This window comes from Alligator sinensis, unplaced genomic scaffold (genome assembly GCF_000455745.1).
Source record: "Alligator sinensis unplaced genomic scaffold, ASM45574v1 scaffold169_1, whole genome shotgun sequence".
NCBI lineage: Eukaryota > Metazoa > Chordata > Crocodylia > Alligatoridae > Alligator > Alligator sinensis.
In genome coordinates this window covers 2655622-2671786 of record NW_005841924.1, presented here as the reverse complement: position 1 = coordinate 2671786, position 16165 = coordinate 2655622, and the positions used below count along the sequence as shown (strand labels likewise).

The 16165-nt window shown below is 40.3% G+C and overlaps 1 protein-coding gene across 1 annotated transcript in view; it reads right to left on the bottom strand.

Moving 5' to 3' along the window:
- LRBA (LPS responsive beige-like anchor protein) overlaps positions 1–16165 on the bottom strand; it is a 621066-nt gene that overhangs the window by 148129 nt on the left and 456772 nt on the right. The window contains 2 exon segments of the mRNA XM_025198536.1: positions 4168–4287; positions 5510–5650. Coding sequence (XP_025054321.1) covers positions 4168–4287; positions 5510–5650 — 261 coding nt within the window.

Sequence of the window (16165 nt, the reverse complement as noted above, 5' to 3'; positions counted from 1 at the left end):
GAGTGTTTTAATTAAATTAACCAAAAAAACCTTAACACACTCTGACTCTCAGTAAAATGCAGCTAATAATAATAATAGTAATAAAGTGTTCATTTGTAATGCTACAAAATGTCTTGGACCATCATAACACTTTAAAAATATTGTACTGTATGCAGGTATTCCACCTCCCAAGGGTAGAGAGCTACAAAGCTGCCCCAAAAGCGAACTTTCCATCCAAGTAACAATAGGAAAGCTGCTTCTTGGGTCCCCTGTCCCCGTCCCTCCCTACCCCAGCCACAAGGGAGTTCAATTACTGACAATCTGTCCTCTTCCCTGCTGGGGAAGGGGACAGCCTGTCAATGATCAGCTGTCAAAGACAACCCCTATCCTGCTCTCCTTGCCCCTGCCACCCTGGGTAGTTCTGCTGCCAGAGCCCCAGCTCTTGTAGTGGAAGAAGGAATTCCTTCACACTAACCCTAACCCACACCATGTTTCTGCCACTTGCCCACTGCACCTTCTCTGGGAGATTGGGCAGGGGTCTGGAGGTGGGAGAGGACTGAGTTACTATCAGTGAATTTCTGCTACCATTTGAAGGCTCTGTCCATGACTGTTCAACTAGTGGTAGGAAGTGTGTATGTATATGGGGGGCTGTGGACAGGCACCTCTATGAAAGCTTCACTAAGCAGCCGATCAGCTGAGCCTGGGCTTGGCAACAGCCACAGGGCCAAAAAAGGTCCAGCACTGTTGATGGGAGCAAGGTCCCATCAAGGCTCCTTGAAAACTCATGGAGTGGGCCCCATCAGGGAGCCAGCCCCTCTTCCATTCCCCACTCTGGAAGGAGAGGAAGGAGAAGAGAGAACTGTGTGAACCCTTTAGCACTGCATGTAATTGCACAAGCATTACACCTAGTAATAAAAATTGGAGAAGCTCCTCATTGAAAATATTTTATAGCATTTACAATATCTTTGTAGAGCTACCAAGTTGAATGGCTGTATGCTCACTTGGTGTAGCACTATGAGGAGGTATTTAGGACTACAAATGTAATGCCTGTCTAAGGCTTGGGGGATCATTTATAAGTTGTAGAAAAATTTGGGGTATTTTTTGCTGGGAGGGGGGAAGAGAGGAGTTACATTCTATGTTTAGAAAGCACAAGTATGTTAGAAATGTTTAAATGTTTAATAAGGATGGGAAAACATTTTCTGTAGAAGGAGCCAGAACTTCATCTAGACTTCCATCTAAAGGGTTGTGAGGAGATCCTGCAAAAAGCCTTTTCATTGTTCATATTTTTGCTTTTGGTGCTTTATTTAAATTATGCATTACTTTAGCTCTGCATAATCTGCATACAGGTATAGTAAATGAACACTGCTCCTAAGAGAATGCGGCATTTTCAATATGCGATTTGCACTGGGATATCATGGAATTATTATGTTTACATAGATATACATTTCTTGAAGCCCACATGATGACACATGACAATGTCTTTTTAATAAGAGATTTTACCTTTTTTCCCCCTCCAAGAATTTTTAGTAAACTACATCTCAAGTGAATTATTTTGATAACGCAACAGACTAGAGAAGAAAATCTCAGCAATTCAAATACATAACAAGCAGCTGGGCACTTTATCAAAGATATGGGCACAGCATATGTTCATGGAGTGCTTTAAAAGAACAACCCCCCCCCCCACCCCAAAAGGAAAGGAAATTTATGAATGCAGATTAGACCGAGTTGCACACTGTCCATATGAATGCATTTTACATCGTTTAGTATGTCAAGGATTTTTTTTTAATTATGTAAAATATTATTATGTTCCTCACTCTGATAAAATTCAAGTCTTTTGCTCCCAATGATGCTGCTAGCAGCTTTTCAGCAGAGGATTAGAGGGACTTCACTTCAAAAGATATTACACAGAAAATGGCCTTCACTGCATTGTGTTATATATTTCATGAGCTGGCAGGAAGTGCTATGGACTCTGCCCTTATTGGGGGAGGCATAAGGAAGTTTTCTATTACTCAGCTAACCCCTAGCTCACCAACATTCAGCTGGATGATGAAGAAATGTTACTCCGACTCCAGAGGGAACCTTATTTTGTACTGCTTAGTGGCTGTAAAATGGGAACTAAAGACCTTAAAAAAGAAAGCTTTCACACCTTCAGGTTACCATTGGCAAGGAACAGAAACAGTAGGAACCTGAGTGTGCTCATTCAAAAAAAATAGGGGAGGCAATAAGGATATCTCAGTAAATCAGAGTTGAACATAGTCCCTAAGCTTTCTCTTTTATATTGTAAAATATCACACATTCATTTTACTTTGTAACATATCAGCTTTGTAAAAATCAAGCAAATCATTCAAGTTATGCCTCTGTATGATTTTCAAAATTATATCAAAGAGCTAATTTTCCCCTAAATTAGTGTATGGATTATACAAACACAGGTTCATTAACTATATATATTCATCATGAAACAGTCATTAATTAAAGATCACATGGTATTTTGTCCACAGGACCCCTGCCTCATTCAGACCTCTGTATTCAGACCTCTGTAACTTGACCTAACTACATAAAAGACACCAGTAGTGGCTTGTGATCCTGAACATGGACCCTTCATGAATGGGTTTCAGAGATACTTGCTAACCATAGATGGTTGGCAAGACTCAGGAACCTTTCTGTCTATTCCTTTGTCTTCTTCCCAATCCCTCCAAACCTGACTCTTCCTGTCCTGTGTTCTTCATTATTCTGTTACCATTCTGTCATCTCAAATCTGTCCTATGGTTCTTACCTAAAACAGTCTCAATTCTCTACTCTTCAGGCTTTGCATCCCAGTCTCAATGTCCAGCAAGTCCTACTCTCACTTCAGCAAATTCCCTGACCTAGTCTAAGTCTCCTTATCATCTTCAGTACAAGTCTCATTGTCCAGACAGTCCTGGCTCCCCACTTCCAACTCTTCAGCTGATTAATTTCCATTCCAAATCATAGCCTCTAGTTGTCCCTCACCAGTTAAAGTCTTCTGTGCAGGGACCCAATCTGGCTCTTCCCTCTCTAGAATCCTAAACTGATCTCAGTGCCTTCCATGTTCTTACCAGCTCCGTGGTCCAGCATCCTTATCCAGCAAGCCCCATTTCCCCGAAACCCATGCCACACTGGATCCTCAACAGACCCTCCTCCCCACATGTTTCTTCCCTAACCTATTCTAAGTCCTAGTCTCCTTGCTCAGCAAGTCCAGGTCTCCCCCACTAGGTATCAAATTCCAATTCATCTTTCTTGCTCTATCTGATATTCAGTACCACTTTCTTTTCTTAGGCTTCTTGACCCTATCTACCTTCCCCTGCTATAGGTCTACAATTTATCCTTTCTTTGAATTTGGATCTGAACTAGGCAGCTTCTTTCTTCCCATTGCTAAATTGGGGAGAGTGTTATTAAGAGAACAGAAGGAGAGTCTCCTGGTTCTCAGTTCTGGTGACCTGTATTGGCTTGGAACTTTAACTGCTGGAAAAATTCTACTCCGCTGCAGGCTAGAGCATGATGGAGGGAGGAAAGAATATTTAGGGTATCTAGTGACTAAAGATTCAAATTCTCTACTAATTTTTCAAAAGCTTATCATTCAAATATGGATGCACAGGAACAGCAAAAAACATATCCCTGACAAAGGCAGATCCTCCCACGTTTCAAACCTCTGCTCCAAAACATGGATGCACTAGAGCAGTGGCTTTCAACCTGTGGTCCACAAACACTAGTGTCCACAGACTATGTCTAAGGGGTTCATGAAAGATGACTATGATCAATCAAAAAAGTATGTGAATACCCACATTTACCATTCAAAGGGATCTGCACGTCCATTTGAAATTTCCAAAAGGACCCACACCTCCATTAAAAATTTTTTAGAAGTTCACAACATGAAATTTTCCAAAGAAAAGGCCATATTTTTTTTAACAATGGATAAAACAATGTATTTTCCCTTAGTTTTTTTAAATCAAAAAGAGCTGAATCATTTGGGCTAAATTTTTCAAAATATTCAGGCTGAGGTAGACAACCAACATGGAAAAAATTTCCCAAATGATTTCAACAAATTAAATAGGAATCTTATAATAGGAAGTATTGCACACAAAAAAACAACCACCAGTTGCACCTCTAATGCAGAGATATGCAATACAGATGTGTTAACAGATTTTACAACAGCTAAAAACAGTATTCTACCTTAATATCTGAGGTGTCACGCTGGCTGTTGCGCCATGCTCTTGAAACTGATGAAAATGTTCTATCTGCATGGTCAAACTTCCCACCTTGTAAATTGAGGAAAAGTGTTGTAAAGGGCTCCTGTGAAAGAGGAAAAATAATGATGTGATACTGCTAGAAAGAGTTGATTTTAGTAAAAGCCAATTTTATATTTTTGGTCATCAATTATTTAATTTCTCAGTGGGTAGGCAGTTAACTGAGAACCATTACTCCTGGTAACCACCCATAAGTATACTAAAGACATTTCTGTCTTTATATACATGACATACTCCAAATACAGAATGGACTCTCAGTATTTTAAGAAAGTAAAAATTGAAAGGAATATTTGCAGTTAGAAAAGAACCTGAAGTCAGTCATGGTTTCAACTGTTTTTAAAGGGAATACATATTTTTTCTATGATTTTTTTATAGAGTATTTCCAAAAATAATTGTGTGTTTTCATCAGGTAAGCATATTTCTGTAGTTCAAGTTAATCTACTAGTGCAAAATGGGAATATTCAATACACACAATTGTATCACTGTTATGACTGAATATGTAATTTATGATTTAGAAAAGAAAAATGTTTAAAAGATTTAAAAGCCTCCCCTTAGTTAAAGAACACTTAAGCACATATTAGTGGCTAATTGCTAGAAATTAGCTAAGCACTATAAATTACTTCAAGGATTTATGTATGCTTGTACCATTCTAACAAGCTTTAATTAATGATGTGCTGCTAATGCTTTCCCAAAGAAATTACTTGCTAGAAGATAAATCACCTTTCAATTTTACAGAAACATGCACTGTTTAACCAATATATTATCAATATGGAGCATATGCAATGGTACCTTCAAATATATGGCAGCATAATTTAAAATATAGAATTATGACACTGTATAATTTTATGAGCATCTTAAGACAACTCATTTTAATTTGTAAGGGGTGAAAATTTAATTCACTCTTAAAAACTTACAAGTTTTCAAAGGATGCTCCTATTCAGAAAACCACGTAAGGAAAGGAAGTTAAGCATTTTTAATGCATAACAAAGGGCATAATGTAATACAAAGAGCACATGAAAAGTATATTTTTGGGAAAAAAAGCTTTTATACTGATTTGAAAAGGCTGTGCCATAAGAAATTAAAACCTTATGGGCAGAGTTTAGAACAGATTTTATCCTTGGAAATCAAGCAAAGTTACAGATTACAATCAATTACTTCAAAATCTCAAGTGCCTTCTAGGCCGTTGGGTTTTAATTTACTCATGGTTTCTGATTATTTGTTGCTTTCAGTATCATTTAAAAGAAAACATTCTTAAAAACTGTACTTACAATTCTTAACATCCATGTAAGTGCAAAACCTGCAGTTGAATAATGCGTGCCATAGTGAAACTTTGGAACTTGATCATCTTCCCATGACTCATATCGCTCTGCAAAGAATGCTGCTCTCTTTGGGTTTAGAGCACCAATAGGCTAAAGGGTTGGGTTGGGTTGGGTTTTTTTGGAGAGAGAGAGAGAGAGAGAGAGAGAGAGAGAGAGAGAGAGAGAGAGAGAATAGCATCATCATAATTCTTAAGGTTGTTTCACTTCTCTCCACACACACAATACTTAGCATGCATGAAAATGTGTTTCTAGGTGGTTTTTACTTGCTTGTTTGTCTTGGGCAAAAGCAGACAGTGTTTCATTCAGTGGATATGAGGGTGAAGAGAGATGTGCATTTCAAACGTAGATCATACATACATATATACATACATACAGGTGATAACAAAAGCTGTTACTTTTCACCAATACAATACAGTTTCTGTCGGATACCAGCTCTAGCCAGTCCCTAACAAGCATTACACAACATTACACAAAGTGGATGTTAACTATGTGATATTTATAGATGCAGTAAGAACTATCGAATGAGTTGTGAGCAACCACCAGCAACATGTTTTTGGATCTTGATGTTTCAGGAAAGGTGACAAATTAATCAACACTGTGGAAGAATGTCAACAGCATAGTTGCAATTTTGGTATTAGTGTTAATGTTTTTGTTTTCATAATCACCAGTCCCAAGAGAAATGAGAAAATATGTCTGCATGTAACGCAGGGAAAGGAGAAAGAGTTCGTAAGAGAAATTAGTGAAACAGATATTATGTCAGAAATTGCTGATATAAGATAATTCAATCAAATTAATTAAAATGCAATATTAATTATTAGAAAGAGTCACTAGTTTTCATCAAGATTGCCACTTTTGCATAAGCTCTCATTCACAAAAAATACCCTGGGGTTTAATTAATGTAAAAAAATACAAAATGGTGATTTAGGAGTTATGTGTTGGTGAAATAACTACACTTCATATAAAGCACTAAGAAACCTAAACAAGGTGTTAGCAATGTCATCTATCTAATACTTTACAATCTAAAATATTCTGGCACTGTACCATGTATATACAATATATACCATGTATGCAACATTTGATGGACATTTGTACTATAAGTACAATTCTTATTATTAATTTAAATGTGTACCTAAACAGATTCTGGAACTACCTGCTTTTAACTGGAAATATGTATGCAAAATATTTTCACACTTCTGATCTTGCAAAGATGAAATAAACAAAACATATTTATACAAGGTATAAAAAATACTCAAGTTCAGAAAAACTGACAATTAATAACCAAGCCTTTTGCATGAGTGAAAATATAGTGGTTTTCTTAGATTACAAGTTTAAAAAAATGCTTATATTCTAAATTAAGTCCAGTATTATATTTAGAATTTCAGAAATATTTTAATTATCTGATTACTACTATCAAAGCATATTCTTCTTTTCAGATAGTATTAGATATGCTGCAAGTTGTTTCTGTTCTAGATGACAGATCAGATTTATGAAGGACTTCAGATCTTATCTTACATTATCTTACTTAAAACGGTTTCACTTTGCAATTGGATAAAGAAAACATCTTAGGTTGATTGCTCTTTTTGCAGTCCACTAATTTGAAATATAATCCTTTTAAAGGGCTGGTTTCTGCATAAAAGGATTTTATCTGATTTAGCAAATGTATTCCAGGGAAGAATGAAACGGACTTCAAGAACTATCTTCTTTGTTCCAGAATCATTTTGGAATCTCCACCTGCACTGCTTTTATAGGCTCAGTTATGGTTGATTCAAAAAGATTACAATAGATAAATTGTATGAATTAAAAATAGAATCAATGCTGCTTCTGTATAGTTCTGTAGCATTTTAAGTATTCACGTTATCTGCTCCTATTTTTATTACTCTCCAAATGAGTACACCCCAAATCAATAGTTATAGAATTATACTCCTTGAATATAAAGCTAAAACCAATTACGATTGATTTCATTCTCTTTTGGAAAAAAAAAAAATATATAGTGTCATGCAGAGATCCATACACCCAGAATCCACAGTATTGATTTTGGCTGTTATTGTTACAGTTGGTTTCTGAAGCCTGCAATAGGACAACTATCAAGACATGTCACATTTATTTGCAAGCAAATAAAAAAAAAGTCCCCAAATGAAAGAAAGCTTAAGGGGAAAAAAGAACCATGGAGCTGTGCACTGACAATGATACACTATCAGCTTACTCAGAGAAGTTACAGTGGGAATACACACATTGAATTATACATTACACGAATGCACTGATTTATTGTGGTAATAACATCCACCTCATTAAAAGATTCTGCTTTGCTGCAGTCGGAGGGCTACATATTGTTTACTGCTATAAATTAATGGCAGTGCACAGAAGACTGTGGAGCCCCTCTAACAATAGATCTGTAATGACAGTGCTGTATATCACAGCTTCCTCAGCAGCTTCATAATAAAATGGAGACAATGTATTGGGCTAATACATTCTACCATGCTGGCCCATATTCTTCTGACAACTGCTTTAAAAGATGAGGTGATTCAACTACATTATAAATTGAAATAAACAGTTAACTAAGCTTGAGCCATAAGCAAAGTATTGTATAGGGATATTAAAAAACCCTTTCAGATTTTGAATTTGATCGAAGATTTAAATATCTTAGCCCCATATATTTGGAAATAAATAGGTACCCATTGCCTTTTAGGAGAGAGGAAAAAGAAAAGCCATACTAAACTGGTAGATGTGAAATGCATTTGTAAAATTATGTACTGCACTGCTCACTAGCCAACAGTGTGTATGGAAAACCTAAACAATTATACCAACTGAAAATGGAATGGGGATTCATAGTGCTGATCCATTGTACCCGTTTCATGTGTATGCTCCATCCTGCAGGAGTGGAAACCTAACCACAGTAACTTAAGGAGCTGTTTCAGCCCTGTTGTAGCTTCACTCATTGCAGGAAAGCAAGCACATGAAACAGTTACAGTGGCAGGGGAGACACCAGGATGACCAAGAGGGAGATCCCATGAGCCTCTCAGCTGATCAAGTGTAGTTACAGGGTGAGGCTTGCCTCTTGCCCTCCAGGCAAGCTGACCCCTGCAAGATTCTCCAAATGCAGGAAACTCTAGCACACAATTTTGTGGCAATGGGGGACTGCATTCTCAGTTTCCCCATGGCTTGCTCTTTGGCCTTTTGGCTTGGAGCAAGCAAGACTGGGGCGGGCATCCAAACCCCAAGGCCTCTGGGCTTGCACGTGGAATGCCTGCCATGGATTTGGGGAGTATTCAAAACCCCAGTCTGGGAGGGAGAATACTTGCCCAGTGGTACAGCCACACAGTCTCGAAGAATTTTGCTCTGCTCAGTCAAAATTTGGAACTTGCCCAGTAGAATTAGTAACTGATTTGGCCCTTGAAATGAAATTTAAAGTTTTAAGCTGCACTTCCACAGCCATGGTTCCTCTTCCTATAGGCCACAGGAGAATAAAAGTTGAAACCTTTAGCCCTCAGCACTGATAATTCCATAAGCGATGTTTGTTATAGCAATGGATAGAAACGAATAAATAGGTACTAGACTGCGAATTAAAATGAACTCCCTATTAAAAGAAAGGATTTTAAAAGGTAGAGATTGAGAAATTCAAACAAGACAAAAACAATGGAGGCAGCTGGAGCACTGAAATGTTCCAGCCAGAACAGCACAAGCATGCAAGAGTGCCACTATTTCCTTTTCCAATCACTTTGGTTGGAAATATTTCAGTTGTTACATCTGTCCACACCCTTACAGATTCCAGTATCAACTGCTGTAGACAGAAGTGGGTTAGAACACCTTATCAATCTGTTCAACCTGCTGCTTAACTAGGCCTTCTGTCTGTTCTAGTTCTTCAAGATTTTCTCTAGTTCTTGTACTTGGTTAATTTCACAATATAATGCTGAAAATATCTTTTTTTTCCTGCTTATTTCTGTTCTTGGCATCTTCACTTCTTACCTTAGGCTCCTAACAAGATTGGTCTCCTTCATTTTGTATACTTGTAATGGTTAGCAAACATCCATTTCCTGTAGTATATTTCTGTAGCCTCCCTTCCTGCCCCTCCTCCCCCCAAAATTAGTTTTGGCTAATCTCATGCCTGCCCCCTCTTTAATTATTGTCACTGTCCTTGTAGTATAACTGTTGTCACCTAACTCCTAGTATTTTTCTGAAGAGTATTCTAAAGCATGCTAACTTATTTTTTCTGGCCTTTTACAATCTTTGTATTTGCTACCTTCCCTCATCTTCTTTGTTTCCTCTTATCGTTCACTTTCAGTGTTCTAGCATCACATCCACTGTTTTTTTAGTCATGCACTTTTATTTAGATTGTACAGGGTTTTTTATTGAAGATTCTAAAATTGTTCCTAAAGTCAGACAACTTTCTATGAACCAACATTTTCTAAGGATATTTGAACTATTTTCTTACTGATCAGATACATTTTCTCCCATTTCACTTTTCCTCTGAACTTGCATAATGACATAAGGCATGGCAACTGGCAGGGGGCACATGATATCTAAAATGCTGGCCAAATGAATACAATTTTATTTAGCAACACACTCAAGAGTAATTCAGAAAGGATAACTTTAGAAGGAAAAGACTCATTCTTATTTGCAGAACTCTTTAAGGGCTACACGAGCCCCAGGATATCTGATAAAACTATACAGGCACTCCTCCACTTATGACTGTTTGAGTTACAACAAAAGGCATTTATGACCTTTGTAAATTATGATACTGTACTGAAGTTCCAACAGGGTTTCGTCTTTACAATGCTGCACACAGCTGCCTCCAGCTGGTAAGTCTGTTGTGGTGGGACATGGGAGGGCAGATGAACACCCCCGCTGTGAGAGAGGGATTGGGGCTGGGACAGGGGCTGCCCAGAGGGTGGGGAAGGTATGGGGTGGGGGTGGGGCAGCTCCTGCCGCTGCACGCCGCTGGTCCACGGCTGCTCTCTGGGCTGGCGGTGGAAGGTGCTGGGAGTGGGGGCTATGCCCTCTTGCCGCTTGCCCAGCCAGGGCTGGGCAGAGTTGCTGCATTACCTACAGACAAGCAGTGTACAGCGGCCAAAGCAGGCCCAGCCTCCCCGTGCCTCCCAGACCTGCCCTGGCAGGCCGAGTGGCAGCAGGGTATGGGGGAGGGGCATGTGCCCCCAGATCTGCGTAGGGCGGGTGGGGCCAGGGCTACACCGGACAGCGCTCTCGGCTGGCAGCGGGGGCTACGGTGAATTTTAGGGTGGCTGCAGCCCCCACCATAGCCCCCACTCTGCCATTCACCCCACCCCGATCCAGGGGCACACTCCCCCTCATGCCCTGCCATTGCCGCCACTGCTGCCTGCCCAGCCAGGGTGGGGCAAAGTCATAGCTCATCCGGGAGGCACGGAGAAACCAGAGCGACTTCAGCCGCTATGTGCCACTTGTCCATAGGCAACGCAGCAGCTCCACCCTGCCCCGGCTGGGCGAGCAGCAGGAGGGCATAGCCCTCACTCCCAGTGCCTTCTGCTACCTGCGTGGGGTGCATCCCAGTCCAGCCCCAGCTCTGCCCACCCCTCACAGATCTGTGGGCATACGCTCCCTGCCCCATGCCCTCCCACACCAGTGGCAGGAGCAGCGGCAGGCGCCGCTGGACGAGCTGCCAGATGAACAGCTCCTGGACCAGCAGCCTGCAGCAGCGGGAGCTGACACCCCTTTTCCATGCCCCTCCACCCCAGCTGGGTAGCACTTGCCCCAGCCCCTATCCTAGCCCCAGCCTCAATCCCTCCCTTGCTGCAGGGGCTTAATGTCCCCCCCACCCCCCGACTTACCAGTTGGAGGCAGCTGTGTCAAGCACGGTAAAGGAACCAACTCCCCATTTATAACATTGTTCTTATGGTAAAATTGGTTCCGACTTACAACATTTCGACTTAAGATGCAGTTTTCAGAAACCAATTGCTTCGTAAGTCTGAGGACTGCATGTAGTTGAATTGAAGCAGGAAGAAAAAAATACCAAGAAAAACTAGGTTTTCTCTTACAGATCTGATAGCTCATGATACATGCGAGTACGAACTTTTACAAACTGATAAGCCAATAAGCACAAGTCTAGAACAAGTGACACTATGAAAAAAGTGCTCTGTGAACTTGCTTCTCCATTTGATTTCTTAAATCTTTGTCAGCCTTATCTGACTAGCTATCTGTAGTTCAGAAATGCAATTATCCGTGTTACTGTGTAAATACTCTTAACATACATACCAAATATGATGTTTGTACATTTACGGTTTATTTGGAAGAACACTGTCTGGTTTTTATAACTGAGATTTTTCTTAGATTCATAGTTTAAGGCCTAGAAAGGATCATTATATAATTTAAGCTGACCTCCAGTATATCATAGAATATTACATTTGACCTAGTTATCCTTATATTAAGCTCAATAACTTGTGTTTGACTAAATAAGTCTTCCAGAAAGGTATGCAGTCTTGATTTGAAGACATCAAAGATGGATAACCTACTATTTCTATTTGTAGTTCATTCCAATTATCCCCCAAAGTTAAAAAAATGTATTTTATTTCCAATTTAAATAGGCTGGCTTCAGCTTCCAGCCACTGGCTGTTCTCATGCCTTTCTCTACTAGGTGAAAATCTAAGTACACAGTATTTTCCCATCTGAAGATATCTAAACACTGTCATTAAGTCACCTTTCCATTCTTTTTTCAATAAGCTAAGCAAGTTTAGCTCTAAAGTCTCTCATCTCTAAGGAATTTTCTCTAGAATTCAAATAATTTCTATGGTTTTCTCCACCTTTCCAATTTTCAACGTCCTTTTTCATATGTGGATGCCAGAGTTCAATACAGTATTTCCATAACACCCGTGCTAATGCTGTCTACAGAAGTAAAATCAATGTCTTACTTTATTTTCCCTATGTATGCATCCAAGGGTCATAGTAACCCTTTTGCTACAGTATCACACAGAGAGACCATACAGAGCTGCTTGATCATTATGACTCTCCTCCCTCCGTCCCCCTCCTCCCCACTGATGCTTTTTCAGTTATTGCTTTCTATGGTATAACTCCTCCCCTGCCCCCCCCCTTCACTAGATATGACTTGTATTTCCTGCCCCTAAGATGGATACATGCAATCTCAAAACATATTTTGTTTCACTGGGCCTAGTTTACTCTGGGCTGGCCTATCCAGAACACTCTACATGAGTATCTCATTATTCACCATTCCTCCTATCTTGGTGTCATCTACAAATTTTATCAACAGTTATTTTATATTTACCTCTTTTCATTAGCATATATATAAGCCTGAATTGATGTAGACCCTGAAACGGACTGCCAGATAAAGACCCTGTGTAGCAATTTAGGACTCTTGTTAAATCACTCTTGGATCCCATGCTAAAACCACAGAATAAGATTCAGCATAATAAGTACTGAGCTACCTTAAGTCACCCAGAACTAATTAATGCCAAAGAGGACGAACAGGCAGGGAGTGTGTCACTGGTCACTGGAGAACTGTGACACAGGAAGTTATAAAAAGATACTTTTTTATACCAAGATACCTCAAATACCAAGAGAAAGTCTGAGGGTTTATGTTTCAATTTTTAAGATATATTTCAGTTACCAGTGGGTGCATCCACACATGCATATTAATGCAATGCAATAAACTCCACTGCTTCTCGCACCAAAGTTTATTGCTTCCAGGTGCACTGTTTACACATGTGTCCAGGACTGCAGCACATTGATCCAGGCTGGAGCAGCTCTGGTTGGCAGAGGGCCTGGGAGGTCAGCCTGCCAACCCAGGGCTGCTCCCCCCAACTCAACGTGCTGTGGAGGGGCTGGCTGGGGCACAAGGGTGCTTCAGTGCAGGGCTAGCCAGCAGGCATCCCCCTGCACTGAAGCACCCTCATGCCCCAGCCAGCTGGGGCAATGTCTACATGTGCGCTGCTGCGGAGTAAACTCCACAGCAGGGTAATAGTTGTATTTACAAGTGCTACCTTGCTGCAGAGTTAATTAATTTACTCTAGACTAATAGGGATGCACGTGTAGTTGCACAATTTTTGCTGTGGACTAATTAGTCTACTCTGCAGTAAATGTCTCATGTAGACACTTCAGTGTAAGCTAAACACCAGAAACAGGATTTGTTCATTTCATATGTTGTCAATATAGCTTCCTGACATTTGGAATATAAACCTTATCCTTCAGACCACCAAAAATTAAAGGGGTGTGGTTAAATTACACCAAACAACTGACTAACTTTAGCTCACCAGATGACAAATTGTGCAATGCAAGCAATTATTCTTTTCTCAACAGTTTCCTCCTGTTTGAGAACAGCCATTGGCCCCCACATACCTGTTAATGTATTTCTAGCCTGTTTTTGTGATCTCGTTGACTGATCCCTCCCTTAGAGACACTGAACCAGGTGTCCCTCCAAACACACTCCTTAGCTTTTTAAGGAATGCATTTCCCTTAGCCCACCTGGTTCCTCCATGAAAAATTATGTGCACTGGACACCTGCTAAATTGCAAGAACTTCAGCCTTACCTCCTAATCTGCTCATCAGGTCCCTTGGCTGATATGCAGAAAGTGAAAAAAAAAAAAACCATACACCACTCACTCTGGAACTGAAAGGAAAATTCTTCCTGCTTCCAAAAAACATGACTAATACAATGTCCACAAGAGACCCTATGACCCAATGCTACCCTTAAACCTGGGGTAGGAAGATGAAAGCTAGAATGTGGACATAGGGAGGGCTTGGACCAGAACCTCTCCTCTTCTTTTCGAAGCTGCTTTCTTATGGGAGGCTTTGTTAATTATTATTTGTAAATCCTAATTTAGTTACCTAGTATTAGTCAGTCAAGAATCGAATCTGAGGACTGAGGGTACTAGTAAGTCTAATAAATTTATAAATTACTTATTTGTCCAACAATTAGCATAACAAGTGAATGTATTCGAATGATTTTGATTTCAGGGTATGGTCACACATTTGAGGTTGGACAAACTAGTAGGGCTGTGTTGTCAATCAGTGGATATGTTGTACCTGTAATATCTGAAAGCAGTCAAGTGGTTACCCATCTGACAGACTAGGGACTGACATTACAAATAAACTGATTCAAGTGATCAGAAACTGGTTTAAATATGTAACAAAACAGATGTTCAGTGCACATAAACCAGTTTGAAAATGGCTGAAACCGGTTTGAGATAAACCTGGTCGAATGTACTATTAGACTTAACTGAGTTGGCTCAAACAGGTTTATGCAATGTCTGTCTCAGACCCCTTGCTGGTTTAAGATAAACCAGACTCCGCCAACATCCTGGCATGCTCTCTGGGCTGGGCAGGGGTCTCTGCTGCCTGGCTAGAGCTCTAGCAGAGGCTAGCAGGCACAGCAAGGTCCATCTGGCTTCCCCCTGCCCTACCCCCCACCCTCGCTGCTTAAGCAGGAATTTCCCCTCCCTTCCTCCTATCTCCCACAGCATGGATCCCAGCCTCATGGACCCTAGACATGTGGTATGCTAGCTAATGCCGAGACTTGTCTGCGTGTGTTTGTCTCCAATTTCACTGGGACAGGCAGATACAACAGTGACTGTTTAGGGCATTTTGGAGCTAATCAACAGGTCAGCTGGTAAGCCGTTTAAGAGTTTTAACTAATAGAGAGAGGCTATTGTTTTGCTGATGAGGTGATAAACACTCTTATCAGCTCCCTGCTGGCTTCCTTGCCTGTCAGTTTACTGCAGACAGTATAAAGAAGCAAGGAGGAGATTCAAAAGCTTCATATCATCAACAGATACATGCACTGCACACCCCTCTTTGCCTCAGAGTGCTAGCTGTGGGCTGGCAACACTCCTGCCCCTTGAGCAGCCAGTCAGGAAAAGCCTGGGATGGTGCAGGCAGAATCAGAGATCCTTCTGGGGCCTGGCTATGCCCATGCCCCCACTGCCCTAAGCTCAGTACAGTGCAAGGGAAAGGAGGGCTGCTCTAGTGCTCCCTGGCTTCTAACCTGAGCCACTACAGGCATGTACCTGAATTTGCTCAGTCCAGAGAGAATGTCTATCCAGTTACAAACCAGTTCAACCTAGCCAGGTTAGACTAACCTGCAAAGATTGAATCGATTCATGCTCAGGCTTTTTGAATGTCTGTCCCTAGCTACATTATTTACAATTCCATCTAGTTAAGCTATTTCTCCTTTAACACAAGGAAGTCCTTATAATCACAAATATAACTTTCTTTTGAACAATGAATCTCAAATAAATTTGATATCTAGAATTACAGTCAAACAAACTGGGGGAAGAAAACAAGAAAGACAAAAATGAAAAATAATTTTGGAAAGCAACAATTTAAAAAATAGTAGGTACAGCTGATATACGCCATTTTCAGACTATAAACAAGTTTAATACGCATATGAAACTCTGTATGTGCTATAAAAGATAATGAAGTACATCATAATTAAACAATTAACAAAAAGAAAGAGGAAAGTGATATCATGTCACATAACCGTCACTAAAACCACCCATCATTTCCTGTGTCTGTAACTTTGCGAGTATGCCCAGATATAAAAGCCAGTCGAGGGCACCGTACAGAAAACTTGTATTGCTTTGAAATACAAATGAATTTTTCCCTCAAATTTTTGTATTTTATCCT